The sequence below is a fragment of the Penicillium cinerascens genome (assembly GCF_028974065.1).
Source record: "Penicillium cinerascens strain IBT 15544 chromosome Unknown contig_24_segment0_segment0, whole genome shotgun sequence".
Lineage (NCBI taxonomy): Eukaryota > Fungi > Ascomycota > Eurotiomycetes > Eurotiales > Aspergillaceae > Penicillium > Penicillium cinerascens.
This window is the reverse complement of record NW_026695290.1, coordinates 253410-271225: the sequence shown is the minus strand read 5'-3', so window position 1 is coordinate 271225 and position 17816 is coordinate 253410. Positions and strand designations below refer to the sequence as shown.

General features: G+C 51.3%; 8 protein-coding genes across 8 annotated transcripts; 4 read left to right on the top strand and 4 right to left on the bottom strand.

Annotated features, from left to right (window-relative positions):
* Positions 1-524: 524 nt before the first annotated feature.
* N7498_003179 (DNA-directed RNA polymerase III core subunit RET1) lies at positions 525-4284 on the top strand (the record flags this gene model as incomplete). Its single annotated transcript, XM_058450241.1, has 3 exons — positions 525-584; positions 654-1414; positions 1473-4284. 3 exons carry the CDS (start codon positions 525-527, stop codon positions 4282-4284), a joined length of 3633 nt encoding a protein of 1210 aa, XP_058309703.1.
* A 270-nt stretch (positions 4285-4554) lies between these two features.
* N7498_003178 (DUF4246 domain-containing protein) lies at positions 4555-6574 on the bottom strand (the record flags this gene model as incomplete). Its single annotated transcript, XM_058450240.1, has 4 exons — positions 4555-5124; positions 5170-6207; positions 6257-6338; positions 6384-6574. The coding sequence occupies 4 exons, from the start codon at positions 6572-6574 to the stop codon at positions 4555-4557; spliced, it is 1881 nt and encodes a 626-aa protein (XP_058309702.1).
* Positions 6575-7059: 485 nt separating this feature from the next.
* On the bottom strand, positions 7060-7905 carry N7498_003177 (TMEM53 family protein; the record flags this gene model as incomplete). The annotated part of the gene is made up of 1 exon (XM_058450239.1): positions 7060-7905. The coding sequence occupies one exon, from the start codon at positions 7903-7905 to the stop codon at positions 7060-7062; it is 846 nt and encodes a 281-aa protein (XP_058309701.1).
* Positions 7906-8531: 626 nt separating this feature from the next.
* On the top strand, positions 8532-8855 carry N7498_003176 (uncharacterized protein; the record flags this gene model as incomplete). The annotated part of the gene is made up of 2 exons (XM_058450238.1): positions 8532-8723; positions 8787-8855. 2 exons carry the CDS (start codon positions 8532-8534, stop codon positions 8853-8855), a joined length of 261 nt encoding a protein of 86 aa, XP_058309700.1.
* A 750-nt stretch (positions 8856-9605) lies between these two features.
* Positions 9606-10917, bottom strand: N7498_003175 (polyubiquitin-binding protein UFD1; the record flags this gene model as incomplete). The annotated part of the gene is made up of 3 exons (XM_058450237.1): positions 9606-10460; positions 10535-10846; positions 10915-10917. 3 exons carry the CDS (start codon positions 10915-10917, stop codon positions 9606-9608), a joined length of 1170 nt encoding a protein of 389 aa, XP_058309699.1.
* Positions 10918-11139: 222 nt separating this feature from the next.
* N7498_003174 (GYF domain-containing protein) lies at positions 11140-12477 on the top strand (the record flags this gene model as incomplete). Its single annotated transcript, XM_058450236.1, has 1 exon — positions 11140-12477. The coding sequence occupies one exon, from the start codon at positions 11140-11142 to the stop codon at positions 12475-12477; it is 1338 nt and encodes a 445-aa protein (XP_058309698.1).
* Positions 12478-12617: 140 nt separating this feature from the next.
* On the bottom strand, positions 12618-14139 carry rvb2 (RuvB family ATP-dependent DNA helicase reptin; the record flags this gene model as incomplete). The annotated part of the gene is made up of 3 exons (XM_058450235.1): positions 12618-13571; positions 13629-14075; positions 14131-14139. The coding sequence occupies 3 exons, from the start codon at positions 14137-14139 to the stop codon at positions 12618-12620; spliced, it is 1410 nt and encodes a 469-aa protein (XP_058309697.1).
* An 860-nt stretch (positions 14140-14999) lies between these two features.
* On the top strand, positions 15000-17561 carry N7498_003172 (uncharacterized protein; the record flags this gene model as incomplete). Its single annotated transcript, XM_058450234.1, has 1 exon — positions 15000-17561. One exon carries the CDS (start codon positions 15000-15002, stop codon positions 17559-17561), a length of 2562 nt encoding a protein of 853 aa, XP_058309696.1.
* Between the last annotated feature and the right edge of the window lie 255 nt (positions 17562-17816).

Below are 17816 nucleotides of genomic sequence, written 5' to 3'. Positions count from 1 at the left end.
AGAGAGCACTTGAACATTTCCTTTTTGATGGATTGTCCTAGCTCGATATAAACCAGGGATCTCTTTTAATCCCGGATGATTAATTCCTCGTAGCATTTGTTGGGTTTGTGATTCCTTTGTTGGAAAAAGCCCCGCGGAGATCTATCGAGACATACCTCACGCGGGGAGAGTGACGTTTCATAACCCCAACGCCAACCTTCCAAGGATGGAACCATTACTCAGATATTTCCACACGGCATTGACCTGTAGCTATTAGAAGTCATACCTAGGTACTGCATTTGCTGAAAGAATCTCATGGCAAGGCATTCCTGATCACTCGCAGACAACAAATCCATTCATGCCTCAGGTGTCTACGTACTAACTGTTTGTGGATAGCTGACTGATTAGATAAGCGGTCTCCAAATTTCTCGGCCTTCCCCTCCATGAGAAATGCGACGACCCATACCAGATTCGCCTCTCCCTCAGACAATCGTGTGGCTTGACGTTGCCGAGACTGCAGATTTATTGCCATCTGCTCTCGAAACATGCCGCCCCGCAAGAGGTCGCAGCCCTCTGCGGCCAGCCAGGCTCGGCGCCCGTCGGAGGTAACAAAACTTTTTTGCCCGCGCATCAAGTCATTGCTGAATGGTCACGCTAATTCTGGATGATAACAGGCTTCCAGTCAGTCAGCCGCCGAACAACTTAAACGAAAGCGTCCTTCTTTCGCTGCCACGGACTCGAAAGAGCAGTCCGAATCCAATGCCGCGAAGGCCGATGATCAGCTTCCCAAATACAAGCCCAAGGATCCCTTCGATGCGCTTCTGGAGCCCTTCTACTACAACAAGTCCCTGACCGACCCGATTGACACCGCCAAGGACAAATGGAACCTCCTCCCGGCTTTCCTCAAAGTCAAGGGTCTGGTGAAGCAGCACATTGACTCATACAACTATTTCGTCGAAGTTCAACTGAAGAAGATCGTGGAGTCGAGCTCGACTATCCGCAGTGATGTGGACCACCAATTTTATATCAAATTTACCGATATCTACGTCGGCTCGCCGCGACGTTCCGATGAGACCCAGGACTCTGGTATCGATTTTCAGTCAGACGTGACACCCCAGGAGTGCCGGCTTCGCGATACGACTTACGCGGCGCCTATCTTGGTCGATTTTGAATATGTTCGTGGTCGCCAAAGAGTTATTCGACGGGGTGTCTCTATCGGTCGGATGCCGGTAATGCTCCGTAGCTCCAAGTGTGTGTTGGCGAACAAGTCACCCGCGCAAATGACGGTCCTCAACGAATGCCCGCTAGACCCGGGTGGTTACTTTATCGTGAATGGTACAGAGAAAGTCATTCTCGTCCAGGAGCAGCTGAGCAAGAACCGTATTATCGTGGAAACGGACCCGAAGAAAGAGATTGTCCAGGCCTCGGTCACCAGGTATATTCAGAAACTCCACCTTTTTATACCGAACCATTCTAACTTACTCTTCTGATAGTTCTTCGAACGAGCGCAAGTCGAAGAGTTACATCGTTCTGAAGAAGGACAGACTTCACGTGAAGCACAACGTGCTTAGCGAAGACATTCCGATCGTGGTGCTGCTGAAAGCTATGGGAATCCACACCGATAAGGAGATGCTGCAGCTGGTTGCCGGCTCCGACGCTTTGTACCAAGACGACTTCGCCATCAACTTCGAGGAGGCAATCAACCTGGGTATTTTCACCCAACAGCAAGCCCTGGAGTGGATCGGCACTAGAATCAAGATCAACCGAAAGCAAGGCGCTTACCGCCGGACACATGTGCAGGAAGCTGTCGAGGCGATTGCTTCCGTCATCATCTCCCACATCGAGGTCAAGGATATGAACTTCCGACCAAAAGCCATCTACGTCGCTCACATGGCGCGTCGTGTGTTGATGGCCAAGAATGACGCGACTATGGTGGATGACCGCGATTACCTCGGAAACAAGCGTTTGGAACTGGCTGGTCAGTTGCTGGCTTTGCTTTTCGAAGATCTGTTCAAGAAATTCTGCTTCGACATCAAGATGAACATCGACAAGGTCTTGAACAAGCGCAACCGAGCCGAACAGTTCGATGCATGGAGTGTCATGAGTATGCATGGCAATCACATCACTCAGGGCATGAACCGAGCTATCTCGACGGGTAACTGGAGCTTGAAGCGTTTCCGCATGGAGCGTGCTGGTGTAACCCACGTCCTCAGTCGACTGAGCTACATTGCTGCGCTCGGTATGATGACTCGTATTAGCAGTCAGTTCGAGAAGACTCGGAAAGTCTCCGGCCCTCGTGCTCTGCAGCCATCCCAGTTTGGTATGCTGTGTCCTGCTGATACACCCGAAGGAGAGGCTTGCGGTCTGGTCAAGAACTTGGCCCTTATGACGCATATCACCACCAACGACGAGGAGGGCCCAGTGCGAAACTTGATTTTCATGCTGGGTGCAGAGGACATTTCAACCGTCAGTGGCATGCAACTCTATGCACCGGGATCCTACACCATCTCAATTAACGGTACACCGACTGCTTTAACACGACGGCCGAAGTATTTCCTCAATGCATTCCGCAGGCTACGCCGCATGGGCCGAATTTCGGAGTTTGTCAGCATTTACATCAACCACCATCAGCGAGCTGTTCACATTGCGACTGATGATGGCCGGATCTGCCGGCCTCTCATTGTCGTCGAGAATGGCCAATCGCGAGTCCGTCGTCACCATCTTAAGAAGTTGCGAGACGGCACCATGCAATTTGACGATTTCCTTGCGCAGGGTCTGGTCGAGTATCTGGACGTGAACGAAGAGAACGATTCTTACATCTCCATTTACGAAAAGGACATCAACGATGCCACCACGCATCTCGAGATCGAGCCTTTCACTGTCCTTGGCGCCGTTGCCGGTCTCATTCCCTACCCTCACCACAACCAGTCTCCTCGAAACACTTACCAGTGTGCCATGGGTAAACAAGCTATTGGTGCGATTGCCTCGAACCAGTTCCAGCGCATTGACTCCATCCTCTATCTTATGGTGTACCCCCAGAAACCCATGGTCAAGTCGCGAACCATCGAACTGACCAAGTACGACCAACTGCCTGCTGGGCAGAATGCGACCGTGGCTGTGATGAGTTACTCTGGCTACGATATTGAGGATGCTCTGGTTCTGAACAAAGGCTCGGTGGACCGTGGGTTCGGACGTTGCCAGGTCTTCCGCAAATATGTCACCAATTTGAAGAGTTACCCCAATGGGCTGAGAGACCGTCTGCATGGACCGGAATATGAAAATGATGCTCCGATCCGCAAACATGCACTCCTTGAGAGCGACGGTTTGGCTGCAGTCGGTGAAGAAGTCAAGGCTGGCGAAGTCTACATCAACAAGGTTACTCCTGACGCAGCGCAAACCATGGGCATTCCGGGCTCCGACTCCGGTAAACCAGTGGACTGGAAACCGATGCCCATGACCTACAAGCTCCCGGACCCTGCCTACATCGACAAAGTCATGGTTTCGGCTACCGAGGGCGAGACTCAGCTCCTCAAGGTGCTGACCCGACAGACCCGTCGTCCGGAGGTCGGCGATAAGTTCTCCTCCCGTCACGGTCAGAAGGGTGTGGTGGGTATCATCGTGGACCAAGCCGATATGCCATTCACCGACCAGGGTATCAACCCCGACATTATCATGAACCCCCACGGTTTCCCCTCTCGAATGACGGTCGGAAAGATGCTGGAGCTAGTTGCCGGCAAAGCAGGTGTCCTGTCTGGACAGCACGGTTACGGTACCTGCTTCGGCGGTAGCCCTGTCGAGGAAATGTCTCAGATCCTGATTGATCACGGCTTTAGCTATGGTGGCAAGGACATGCTCACCTCTGGTATCACGGGCGAGCCGCTTCCCTTCTACGTCTTCACCGGTCCGATCTACTACCAGAAGCTCAAGCACATGGTTCAAGATAAGATGCACTCGCGTGCGCGTGGACCAACAGCTACGCTTACTCGCCAGCCCACCGAAGGTCGTTCGCGTGACGGTGGTCTTCGTCTCGGTGAGATGGAACGTGACTGTCTGATCGCCTACGGTACCAGCCAGCTTCTGCTCGAGCGTCTGATGATCTCCTCCGATCGCCACGAGGTCGACGTTTGTGAGAAGTGCGGTTTCATGGGTTACCTGAACTGGTGCTCGCGGTGCAAGTCGTCTCGTTCGGTTGTGAAGATGGTCCTCCCATACGCCGCGAAGCTTCTCATCCAGGAACTTATGAGTATGAACGTTTCTGCTCGTCTGAAGCTGGAGGATGAGTTCCCAGAGATGAAGGGCCGATAGACACTCGGTCAGAATTGGATTTCGGTCACGGTGTTGGGGAACAAAAAAAGCAAAAGCACAACGGTGCATCTGGTTACGCTCAGTGTATGTATATGGTCTTGCATGAATGGCATAGCGCGGCGATTTGAATATTATACGACCTGATCTCTTGTAGACGTAGACCATCGTAAATCTTGGAAAGTAAAACTGGAATTTGTTTTGATAGAAAAGTACTCAAACCCCAGAAATTGATAAATTCTCCTCGCACTACCATTAACTTAAGCTCATTACCTACAACATTAGGATATTAGACTCAAAAGCAACATGCTGATACCGCATAAACTCAACTAACTCCTCCAAGGCCTCAACTCGGTATTCTAGTGCCTCAGTCAAAGACATGGGCATGTTCCCCTTTTTGTCTTTGTTATCAAGCGCCAATTTCGCCATAGCAGCGGTGGAATCGGTCCCGTCCTCCGTCAGATCAAGCGTCCAATCCAGCCTCTGCGGCGGGATATTGGCTGTCGAGATAATTCGAATATTAGGATCAACCAGATAGAACACCAGTACGTGTAAGTAACCGGGCTTCGTCTTGTCCAAAAGCTCGAACCCCGTGTATCTGTGCTGCACCATGCTGGGGAATATGACTGTCCGGCCGGTTGAGCATTTGATGGAGCCCGAGTGTTGAATGGCCGGCTCGCCATTTTCCAGGCCAAAGACTTGTCGGAGCCAGACAAAGTCGTTTGGTTCGTGCTCGACGTCTGCGAGCGGCCCGATTTCGATTATGTTGCGGAACTCCATGTTCGCATCCGCGATGTTGTCGGAGTCGAATGTCAGGAAAGCTGCTGCGCAGATATGTTCGTTCTGCGCATGTTAGAATTGTTTCTCGCGTTGTGGGGTTTAATTTACCATCTTGCCCTCGACGTGCCAGTCTGTTTGGTAGAAAGGATCCTCGGGTATCAGGTCAATACCCATAATTCGAGTGATCACCTGCAGTCCACGATCTTTGTAGTTCTTGTTGAGGTTGACTGGCTGCTCGATGCGCACCGCGCTGGGCAGATCCTCCGGCAACCTAGCCATCATACTCGTAGGCACAGCCCAGGGAATGAATCGGCCCGCGTCAGGCTGGACTGCGCGGTAATTCTCCATCCTCCACTGTTCATCTCGCTCATCGAACTCGCTCTGTGCCTCTTTAGGCTGAATCTGCGGTTCCGAGTCGGCAACTTCCTTCGATACTGGATAGTACTCGGCCTTTTGGTATTCGATACGTGCGCGGGAGTGGAGCATGTCTTTTAGCGGTGTCATGGACATGTTGAACTGTGGGATCATGCAGTTGAATACATCTTCGATGGTCTTGTATATACCCCGGTGTTTCACTGGGTGGAGGTTATTGATGTACGTTGCAATGTGCCATCGACCGTCATCACCCAGTTCCCAGTCCGACGGGAGGATCTGGTAGTGTCGGCTATACGGCCGTACTTGGATGTCTGCTCGATCCGTGACGCGCCAGGCGATGTCCTCCCTGGTGATTCCGTTCTCTTTGGGGACGGGGATGACTTCACCCTGACCGGCGTGGTGTAATGCCTCGTTAAGACCAATGATTCGGTCTGGAAGGATGCGACTCTTGCCGTATACGAGGGGGTATAATGCCATCGCGAGCAGATCTCGCTGCTTGCCCATACTGCCTGGGTGGTAAAATTGGAGCTCAGGCTCATCGTACTCCAGGATCTTGACCGCATTTTTCAAATCTTGAATGAGTGAATCAGACACGCTGGAGTCGGATTTGGTGATATCTCCATTGTACAGTGAGATAGCGTTGGTATCTTCATATATCATGGCTTTATATTTCAGCTCTTCGATGATCCAATCGGCCATATTTTGTGTGATGTCTGTGCCTTTGTTCAGGGCCATCTTTTTCCACGCTTCTGATGTTCCAGGTTCGTAGATCTAGAGAGTTCAGTATCCAATTCATGAAAGAAGGAGGACTGCGTCCTACCTTTTTCCACCACTGGGGGATATCGGTGATATCCTCCATTACTTTTACCATTTCTTTCTCTCGAAGTGTTAAAACAGACAGGCTGCAGGACGTTAGCGGGGTATTATTGATTTCGAGTTTTACTGACTCCGTGTATCCATTGTCGATGTCGCGGTCATCTAGAGCAGACGGGAACATGCTCCGGGCCTCCACGCCATAGATGTTTTTCTCCACCGGTGCATAGTCCAGCGGTCGACCATATCCTGGAAGAGTCAAGCGACTGTCCTTGTTCTTGCTGATACCCAGTAACGCCTCCTCCTTTGTACCGTGTTGAACCATTGCTGAAGTTTATCTGAAAGATCCCTGTTCTGTTCAGCATGCCATGTTGTTAGCGAAGTCAGGTAGATGAATTGAGCAAAGTATACTCACACCAGGCCAACAGTATTATCTAGGTAGGAAATGGAATAATAAACTGGAAGGTCACCTTAGAGACAGAGTCCTGCTCTGGAAATATGAATCCGTGGTTGACCTCGAGAGAGTGACCGGCGTGAACTTATGATGCACGACTGTCGTAGTAGCTAGCCAATGCAAAACGCAACCCTCTAAGCTCTTCAAGGAGAATTGCGGAATTTCCCTCCGACCATGAACTCGACATTAGTACATCAGGACTCTGTGCTCATGGTCATGGTGACTAAACATCGGTACCATCCCATGGGAACATCGAATTCAATTGCCTTATATTGATTATATTGACAAGGAATAATGCAAACAACAAAAGTAATCAGCAAATGCCATTCACAATATTCACACCCGAGTAATGCGGCTCATGCAGAAATGTGAGGTTCCAAATACGTCTTGACGATACCCCAGTATCGATCCGGGTCAGCTCTCATATGGCCAACATGAGGCGTCCCTTGGAATAGTTCCCGATGCACTGCCCATCCGGATGCTTCCGAATCTGATGCATGCTTCTCTACGTCATGCCAATCAACCAGCTCGTCTGCATCCGAATATATGTAGCAGCGAGTGGGGACACCCTTGGGATTGGCAGCCTGCACAAGAGAGGTATCATTGATCAACTTGCGAGCAAGGCCAATTGGGTCAGACGATCTCCTGACGGCCTGAACCATCTTGATCAGAACCAAAGAGAGCCATAAGAAGCTTTTGCTAATCAGTCGCAGGATCCACATTCGCGGAAGCGCAAAGGAAAAGGCCCTCATGGCCGCGGCGACACTCGCAGTCCCTGGGGCGCTGTCCATGATCATCGACGAAATAGGTAGTGGTTTCCCCGTTGCGTTGAAATATGCCCGTAGCACTTGGGTGGTGTTTGATAGTCCGCCGTTGGAGAAGAGATGCACGAACACGGGACTTCCAGAGGCCTGTGAGCGGAGTGCGTCTACCGCAGGCGCAACTCTGGCCTGCTGCGCCCGTGTCATCGAGCCCCAAAAAAAGTCGTTCGATGAGCTGAGCATAAATACAATGCGTGCTGAGGGCGCCATGCGTCTATACTCGACCACATACTTGGCGAGGGCCCGCGCTGGTGCATTCATCCAGAATGCAATGAGGATCAACGGCCGACTGTCTTGCTTGGCCGAGTCTGCTGGGTCCTGTAGGTAGACCGAAGGACCCAGCTTGGTGAAGGGTGCCAATGGGTCAGGAATTGAGGCCATAATGGAACGGCCGTGTCTATGAAGGGGCTGAGATGTAAATGGAACCTAAATCGCGGACCTCGGCTTGCCAAGACGCGCCCCGGGGCGCTCGGACGAACCGGTTGCCTTCTGCTTGCCTTCTGGGCGAATTCTTCTCATCTGTAACCTCCTCTTCAACCGATCAGTACAAAATCTACAAGATTTTCACGTAAAAAAGATTCAAATATATTGTATCCAGTCACCTCGGAATTACCCCATTGCTAAGGAAATATATGAAGCACAGATGATATCAAACTTGTACTCATCTTTCAAGTAACGAACTACCTCGGGGGAGTCAAGTCCACTAGAAAAGCATACACGCTTATTAGGGATATCACATTTTCCGCTGCAAGCATCAAATCAGTAGACCAAGCCCTGTTGGTTTTGTTTTTCAGGCGAAAGATACCCACACAACATTAACCATCCGAATTGCAGATCATGTATTGCGATCAGAACAGAGTACAGGATGTGGAGAATCCGACAGATCCACCCAAGACAATCCTCAAAGACACTACGCATGAGATGATTATACATCTCGACGACGATCACCACGACTGCCTAACAGGAAATAAGGGATTGCTGGCTTATACTCTCCAATGGACACAAATATGAATGCAAGGCATACCTATGTCCAGCTGTGCGAGGCACTTTTGGATAATTTTGGACAGGAACTCACGTTTAACGACATGGCATATGAGGTCAAGCAGTTGAACGGCGCTGCTGAATACATGGCCCAAATGCGCAAGGCACCGGTACACATTGACAACTGCATGCCCTTTTACGTTACTATGTTTCATGAGGTACGTCGATCATTTCTTCTGGGGGTGCCCATTACCTTATTTGATTCTGATCTGGATGTCCAGTTTATACATACGGTTCAAAATCCTGAAGTCGAGGGCACAGCCGGCTATGGTTGGAGAAACGGCCACTGAAGCCTAAGCACTAGACAATGCGGAATTATATTCATTCACGGCTTTATGTAAGTACCTTGAAAGCACCAATAGAGTGTCAAGAATGGTAATGACAGACATTTAAGGAGCATGGATCCTTAGTACTTTTGGAGCAACTATCTCGAATCAAGGCAAAATCCAGTTTGATAAGTACAAGGACCCCCTCGAAAAGCGAGATGAGCTGGTGGGTCTGCCTTGGTTTTCATGAATGGATAGGCTTTACCGTGCACCAGTTTCGTCGGCGCACATTTTATATTGATTCTCTATCGAGCTGACCCTGTTATGAGACCATCAAAGGAAAATATACAGCATATTGAAGCATTCGGACATGTCCGGGTCCAACACATGTTTTGTTCCCCGATGTTGGGACTACAAACAAAATTTTAATACCTCCCACCCCCCAAGTCTACCAGCGATGTTTTTCTTCACTCGACTCATACAAAGATGACCTAGCTAGCCTCCTGTCTCTGCCCAGGCAAGAAATATCCGGTCATCCCCATGACCAGCCAGGGTGCTTGGAACCTCTACCACAACACAATGAAGAAAACACTGCTACTTTGGTTGACGATTCAATTGGAGATGAATATACTGTGTACTGAAGCTAAAAGAAAACCGCCCGAGAACGCCCGGTCCATGCTAAGTCCGCATAAGAGACCCCACGCAATCTAGAAACCACATCTAGAGTTTTGAAGTATCGTGCAAGGTTATCATCAATAGAAGCGGATGTCTAGATCAGCGCTTTCCTAGAGTCCGCCCACTAGCGCTGCTCTTGCCCTTTTGGCTATCGGCTTCGCTTCCTGATGTGGGAGTTGCTGACCCGCCCACATCCTTCTTCTTCCCCCGCAGTGTTTGACCGATTCCCTGGAACTTGGGCTGGTTCTCTTGGATGAGTTGGCCGTTCTCGTCGCGGGGCTTGGCCGGTTTGATGGCATATCCAAAGAAGAGTTGATTGGGAGGAAGACGCAAAGGTTGCGGGCCATTGGTCTTACGGATAGGCGGGGGATGCTGGGGGTTTGTGGCTCCCGGGGTAGGAGTAGAAGCTTGCGGAGTAGGTGCCTTGCTTCCCTTCTTTGCGTTGAGGCGTTGGCCTCCTGACAAAAAGTTGGAGGACACGGCCCGGGCACCAGCTGCTGCATCAGTCGCCTCGGGCGCAATGGCGGAATAGTTGATAGACTGTGCCATTGTACCGTGAGGATGAAGCAATCCGCCTGCCGGGAGCTTCCCCCCGCTGACGACACTTCCAGGCGTGCTAGTACCACTGGTGCGTTGAGACTCTTCATATCCAACCGGAGGGGCAAAATCAACCTCCAAGTCGGTTTCCAGGACGGACACCGCACTCTTGGCCCCCGAAGGTTTTGTCTCGAGAACCGCCATTTCGTAGACTTGGTCGTTATATGCGAATGTGAAGACGTCGCCCTTGCTGAGGCACGAGAAGTTCCGGAAGGCGTTTTCAAGGACAGCCTTGGGGTCGCTAATGTCAAGAAAAGAGGTCGATTGCGCTTGCAATTTAATGAATTGACCGGGAGGAAGATCAGTTGACTTGATCTGGAGAAGATCACCAGGTTCTAAAAGAAGCGTTTGCATGAGCTGTGTAAAATATCAGTGTTAGTCGTGTCCAGATAGCTCCCCGCTCCGAGTTCGGCTGTGCAGCTCGTACTCACCCAGAATGGAAGATAGATCTTGCCCTCCTCAGCGATAAATTCCAGCACGCCCGCGTGTGTCATTCTCTCCTTGGCACCGTTGTGCAGCTCGAAAAGCATCGGGTAGGTGATGTGAAGGCGTGTAAGCTTATCCAGTGCGCTAGGCGGCATAATGACCTTGCCGCCATGGTTCACATTCTCTCTCTCGGGCCCTGGCAGCATTGCAACGGGGTAGCAGCGGTAGTACTCATCGAAGCGACGAGCTGCACCACCTGGGCGCATCATGCCGCCCATCACACCCTCCATAGGATCGTCCAAGAAGCCAGGTCGGTACTGGAGCTATTAGATGGAGCTCACAGAATACGATACGGAGAAGTGAAAGCAAGCAGAGATCAACTTACCATGATGAATATAGCCAAGGAACACGTACAAGAGATGAAGTGTCCGGGAAAAAAGTGTCGAAGCTCTTGAAGGTGGTGAGTTGCTGTGATGGAACTCGCCGAGAGTGACGCAAGTTGCCTCCGCCGTGATTTTCCGCTCCGACCCCGGACGTTAATGGAAATCCAACCCACCTTCACAGCTTTACAACTGCTATTGCCGAGCTTTGATCCCACCTTCTGAGCAATATGGCAAGCTCACAACCGCGACCTAAGCGGGCGGGCGAAGATTACGCCCGCACCCACCACGAAGATGACTCCGAAGAACCTTCCAAGAAACCCCGGTTCGACCTTCGCAATCCCTCGGCTCTCGCGCCTGACGCTCTTGAAGAAGATGCTGTTTTAGATGCCGATGAGATCGGTCGGCGTGGTCAACAGGTGCGCCGCAAAGCGGTCAATCTCGACGGTTACGACTCGGACAGCGACAATGAGGGGTTCTCCGCGCGCATGGAGGAAAAGTCCAAGCGCGAGCGCGAGAAACACGACGCCGAGGACGACGATATGTTTGCGGAGCTACAAGAAGATTTTGGCGAGGAGGAAATCGACGGCGACGAAGCGATCCGCAAAAACAAAAAGAATGTTCGGTTCTTACGAGACGACGAGATCGAGGGCCAGGTCGCTTCCTCGAAAGGTGGAAAAACATTACATGCGGACCTGAGCAAAGGCCCCGATACGATTGATGCCGAGGATGATGAGAGTGACAGCGATGTTGGGGAGGAGGAGCGCGCCAAGGTCGACGAGGAAGTCGACGAAGAACTCGGCGCGGGCGGCAAGAAGAAGCATGCGCCTTTGCTTGATGCTTTCAACATGAGCGCGGAGCAAGAGGAGGGACGGTTTGATGACCAGGGCAACTTCGTGCGCAAAGCAGTGGACCCAGATGCAGTCCATGACTCCTGGTTGGAAGGAGTATCCAAGAAAGATATCCGGAAGGCGAAAGAGGCCGCCGAGAAACGCGATGCTGAAAGGAAAGAAAAAGATCGCAGGGACGATGGCCTTTTGACGGCCGATGTCCTCAAAACCATCATCACGCATCTCGAGCGCGGCGAAACGATATTGGAAGCTCTGGCTCGACTAGGGAAGGGTCTACACCGGAAGCCTAAGTGGCAGAACAAGAAGAAGAACAAAAAGAACCACGGCGCCGAGGATGTTGAAATGGCCGAGGAGAACCCGGATGAGGTCAACAGGAGGGAGGCGATCGACTCCATTACCGGTGCCGCTGATATCCTCATGGGTCGAGGCCAACCAGAGATCTACCACACAGAGCGTGAGCTTTTAACAAGGCAATACCGCAACGAGACTGGCGAAAACTGGGTAGACCCGCCTTCGATATCGACCGGGAAATCTGAGCAGGGGCCGGTGATGTGGGAGTATCGCTGGTCCGACGCTCGGGATGGAGGAGATGCCCATGGACCCTACGATGGCAGCATGATGGACTCATGGAAAACTGCAGGCTACTTTGGTGAGGGCGTAGAGTTCCGCCGAGTTGGAGATACAGGAGCATGGAATAGCACCGTGAACTTCGTATAATGAATAAATGCAGTGTCTCAATTCAATTCCAAAGCAAACAGATCAACAAGCGCCAGTCCTATCATACATCATTTGATGTGGCAAGAAACAGAGAATCCAATATTGTTTTTTGACCCGCTAAAACCCGCCCGATCCGAAAATTATGAAATCTCCATTGCGTCGCCGTTGGTGGCAGCCGAGAAGTTGACCGTTCCCTGGTCGCCGATAAATCGCTGCTCGTACTGGTTGACAAATTTGACGCTGCGAGAAGGGTCGTAGAACAGCTGGAAGCTACGCTGGACGTCGTCGACGCTGACCTCCTTGGCCTTGCGCTTCTGGCTCAGGAGATGAGAGGTGGTGATGATGTTGCTGGCGTAGCGAAGGTTTGATTCTTGGCCGATCTTGGTGAGGAGGGCCAAGGCATCGGGCGAAAGGTCAATTTCCTCTTCCTGTGCCCGGATGGCGAGGATTTGCCGAATTTCGTCAGCGGAGTATGCCTGAGTGCTCACAATGACCACGCGGTCGAGGAAATCGAGAGGCAGGCCGTGAGGAGAGGTGTAGCTGGTCCCGCGAATCTTCGCCTGGCCGCGGTTGCTAGCCATGATGACAATGGGTGCCAATTCGGCCTCGAGGGCACGGTTGACGTAGGAGAAGCATTCGATGTCGAGCATGTGAACTTCGTCGATAAAGAGAACTCCAGGGATGATCTCTGCCTTGCCTTCTTCCTTCCACTCAGCCACCTTGGTGTTGATCTGGTCCCGGACCTCACTGCGAATCTCGCCAGTGTCACCGGAGAACAGTGCGAGGAATCCTTGTGATCGCGAGTTGATGACGTCGATCTCGTGCAGACTGACCGTGTGGACAATCTCCTTACGGACCTGGAGCTCGCCCTCGGGGCATTGAACGAACTTGGTATCCGCGCCCATGGCGTCGTAGTCTCGCGAGCGAGCATATGAACGGCCAAGTTTGGTGATCTTGCCCGAAGACTTGTCGATCGAAATCACGTCGCCTGCCATCACACGCTCCTTGGTCATCGAATCGATCATCTTAGTTCCCATATCGTAAATCGTTTCCATGTCCGTGGTCTTGATTGTAAGCTTTCCTTGTTTGTTGCCCTGGACAGGTCAGTAATCAGCGGTTTTTTCAAACAGGAACGCTCCTAAAGCACGTACCCCAGTGACGCTGCGGTCAATCTGAATTTCCACGACTTCACCCTCGATAATCTCGCTCTCCTCCTTGATTCGCACACCAATGGACCTCCGGAAGGCCTGAGTGAGAGCCTCTGTCTTAGACATCTCCATCGAGAAGATTTCCGAAGATGCGAGCATCGTAAAAGGTACATCAGAGCCAAGCGATTGGGCCATACCCATGGCGATCGCAGTCTTGCCCGTGCTGGGAGGACCGGCGATCAGCACGGCGCGACCTGCAATCTTGCCCTCCTTCACCATCTGCAGAATCACTGCAGCGGCTTTCCGTGCCTTCTCCTGACCCACGAGGCCCTGTGAAGCCCCACGAGGCTGTAGTGTGTCGGCATCGACACCAAGTCCTCTGATATGCGAGTGAGCGGCGATGAGGTTGAGCCCTCGGAGCTCCTTGCTCTCCGCGACGGTGGAAATTGGCTGGATTCGGAAAGTTAGCAAGCACAGGGCGATGGCACAGTCAGTGAATACTCACGGCAGCCATTGTAACTGAGAACCGAGTTCCAGGCGCTCAGAGTCAAACGGGAGTAAAGAGAAACAAATCAAGGTGAAGGTCGCGCAAAGGAAAGAGCAGATTGCAGATCGAGGGAGGCGCCCTCACCGCCCGGCAATATGAATTCGTCCACGTCTGGCGTTCTATTTCGTCACTTGGTATCTTTTTGTTCTTCTTTCTCATATTCCTCAAAAGCTACTACGATGCTTACACCATTTGGACCGAAGTCAGAAACACGTCGTCCTGCCCACACCTAATCTGCCTCCCGCACCGACGCTTGTCAGGAGTCTATCCTGAGTCTTGTTTCACACCCGACCAGACTTGCGCTTTCTTAAGTGACGAAACAGTGGCTGTATAAGAACTTCGCGACCTCTTGACATTTCACTCTTCATTCATGTCCTCAAGTGCTCACACTGGCCCGCCGAACGTTACGATTTTCACATGGTCCGCATTGGGGTATCATGCGCCACTCCTGATGTTCCTGGTAAGACTGGCTCTAATCAGAAAAGATGGATGGTGATGGTACAAATCAATCCGCACTAAACGAGTCAACCGCTCCCCCTCCACCGGTAGCGAACGATCCTCGGATACACAGATCGCCGCAGCCTTCCGCCAACTCCTCTACTATCCCCCAACATGCAACGTCAACTTTCGGTCAGAACCCGAGCTTATCGCTATCGGTTGAGCAGCCAACCCATAGTGCTGCTCGAGATGATATTACAAAACGAGGGGCCGGTCCGGTCGAGCCAGGCCCTTCCGCAAGTCCGACAATGTATGACATAAGTCACATTTTACCAGACCTAGTCCAGTTCGTCCGGGCTTGTGTGTCTTTGCGCATAAAGAAAACCGAGATGGAGTCTCTGAAGGCGGACATTGCTCGGGATACGAAGGCTCGGGAGAGAACCAAGGGCATGTCTCACCACCCAGGGATCGTTTCCTTGGCCCATGCTCTTCGTGAAAATGGAAAAGGCGGACTCAGTAAACTCGATGCGGAGGTCAAAAAGCAAGCTGCTACTTATGAAGAAGTTGCGGGTAGACTGAAAAAGACCCTGCATCTTGCGCCTCCTTCTTTGGGAAGTGATACGGTCGCAAAGCTCGAGGCAGAGCTCATGGAGAAGCTGAAGGCTGAGTATGACGAAAGGGAGGCCAATTTCTTGAAGAAGGTGGAGGCTGATAATGCCAATTTCAAGAAGACGCTCAAGGCCGAGTATGATGACAGGGAGGCCAGGCTCATGGAGAAGCTAGAGGCCCAGCTCATGAAGAAATTCGAGGCCAGCTTCACCAGCAAGAACAATTCCTTGGAACAGAGCGACACAGCAAAGCTTCAAGAGGCGGTTGGAAAATGGGAGGACGAGTTAAACAAAGTGACGGAATCAATGAAGTACGTCGCTAACAAATATTCGGATCTTCGCCAGAAGGTTTTCGACATCGAGGTATGGAAATCGGATTTGTCTGCAAATCCGCAATCAGATCAAGACATTGAGAAAGCAGCGAGGGAAAGAGCTGAAGAGGCAATCGGAAAGATTGCCGTTCTCGAGAAAGACTTGGCCACCCTTCAGACCGAGTTGGATGGTTTCAAATCTAATTCAAACCCTCCTGCCGGTGTTCCCCCGGGCCATGATGCTCGCTTAAGCATTGTTGAACAGCACCAATCGACGTTACAAGCCTTGGACAATCAAGTGCGAGAAAACACCGCCGCCATATCTGCTTTGCGATCTCAATTGGAAGAGAGTTCCAGAGGACAACAGAATCAGATCAGCCGGCTGGACAACCAATATGCCCGTCTTGAAGGCAATGCTACCACGCTGTCAACGAATCTCGGCACTCGTATGGCAAACCGACAGCCGTCGAACAAAGCCGATTTGACTCAAACTGTTCAGTCCATAAAGAGTAGTCACGGCAGTTTGGCGAGTACCGTGAATACTCTCACCGAGTCTTTGTGGCACAAAGTACACAAATTGGAACATGATACACTGAATACCTCGCAAGCAGCGCAGCGATGTCTTGAGCAGAATCAATCGGTCAGCGACCGAGCGTTGTTGTGCGAGAAGACCATCAATTCGCTCATAGTTGCCATTCGATCACTGGAAACTCGGTATTCGAATATCACTACGGAATACTTGCACAACCACATACTTCAGGCTATGACTGAAAGGTTCCCGTCGATGGAAAAGCAAGGACAGGATATCCAGGCCCTCAAAGAACAGCTCACTTCCCTAGCGGATCAATACCTGACCAGGGTTGACTTTGGGAAGGAGGTCGATGTGCTCAAGGATGGGCTTGATAAAAGTATCGATGCGCTAAAGGATGGCATTGTGAAAAATATCGATGCGCTCCGGCTAGTCAAGAACGATCCGGATTCAAATGTCATGAATGATGCGGTAAAGCACGTCGAAGAACTCTCGAGCCAGATTCAAAGGACTCAGAAAGAGCAGGCCGCAGAACTCGTGAAAAGACTCGAGGACCACAACGACCTTCGCAATCATTTCGAGACACTGTCACCTATCGTGGCAGATTTGGCGGAGAAGGTCTCAGACTTATCCAAGCAAAATGGAGAAGTCAAGGGCGTGGGTTCTGAATTCGAGTGGCTTGGGCCTCGGCTTGCCGATATCCAGAAACAGCTCAACGGTTTCAAAGCATCTTGCTCACCACAGACCATCAACAAGATTTGCCAGCAGATGCTAGAACCGACGGAGGCTCGCATTCTCACACAGATCCAAGATGTCCACAGCCTCTCAGATATGCTTGCCAAGCAATATTCCGACATCAAGAGCCAAGATTTTGGATATCGACGAGTTCAGAAACCTTTCCAACCACAGAGCAACGGGTCACACTCTGGATCCGATCGTGACAACGGAACGTTCATGCCGCCTCAAGCGGTGCAAAGGAGCCCTCGGGATTTGCCAGGTGTGCCCTGGGCATCCACCGTACCTCGACCAACAACAGCAACGCCTACAGATCCTGACACCCCGTCTATTCAAGCGCCCCAGGAATCTCGATCGGTCTCTAACCCCTCCTCTCCTGCGACGGCCTCCCAGCCCAGCTATAGGTCGTTCCAAATCAAGGACAAACCATCGCAGCAGGAGACTGGCAATAGCCATGCCCCTAGCCATAATCAGTCGCTTGATTCCAGAGTCGCCCCCAGCCGTCCACCTGTCGTGAAAGTTTCCCGTCCGCCTTCCCGGTTTAACGATCCACCTAATATCGCCCTTCAGAATACCAGCGGTTCGAGTAAGCAGAATAAGAAGCGTAAACGACGGTTATCAATTCTTGGTAGTCAAGATGACACTTCACCGGATATCCCAATGGCGGGCGATGACTCGCCAGCTCCTTCCTCGACCTCTTATACGCCAAGGAAAAAGAAGAAGGGGAAGAAGGATAAGAAGGACAAGCGCCCGACCCAACTAAAATAGGCCATACCCGAGTCGAGTCACGACAATGGGTGTCTTATCTTACCGGTATCCTAGGAGAAGGATTTTTCGAGGTGTTGATCTTTACTTTTTTCCCCCTGCTATCTGCACTTGTGATGCATGAACAAGAGCTTTCTTCGGTGGCTCCGTGATACCCAGACTCAGCTTTCTCTTTTGTAACTATGTTTCTGAAATATTAGTCATATATTCTTCTATCAGTTTATTGTTCTTCGGTGTACAGTGCAGTATATAATCTCT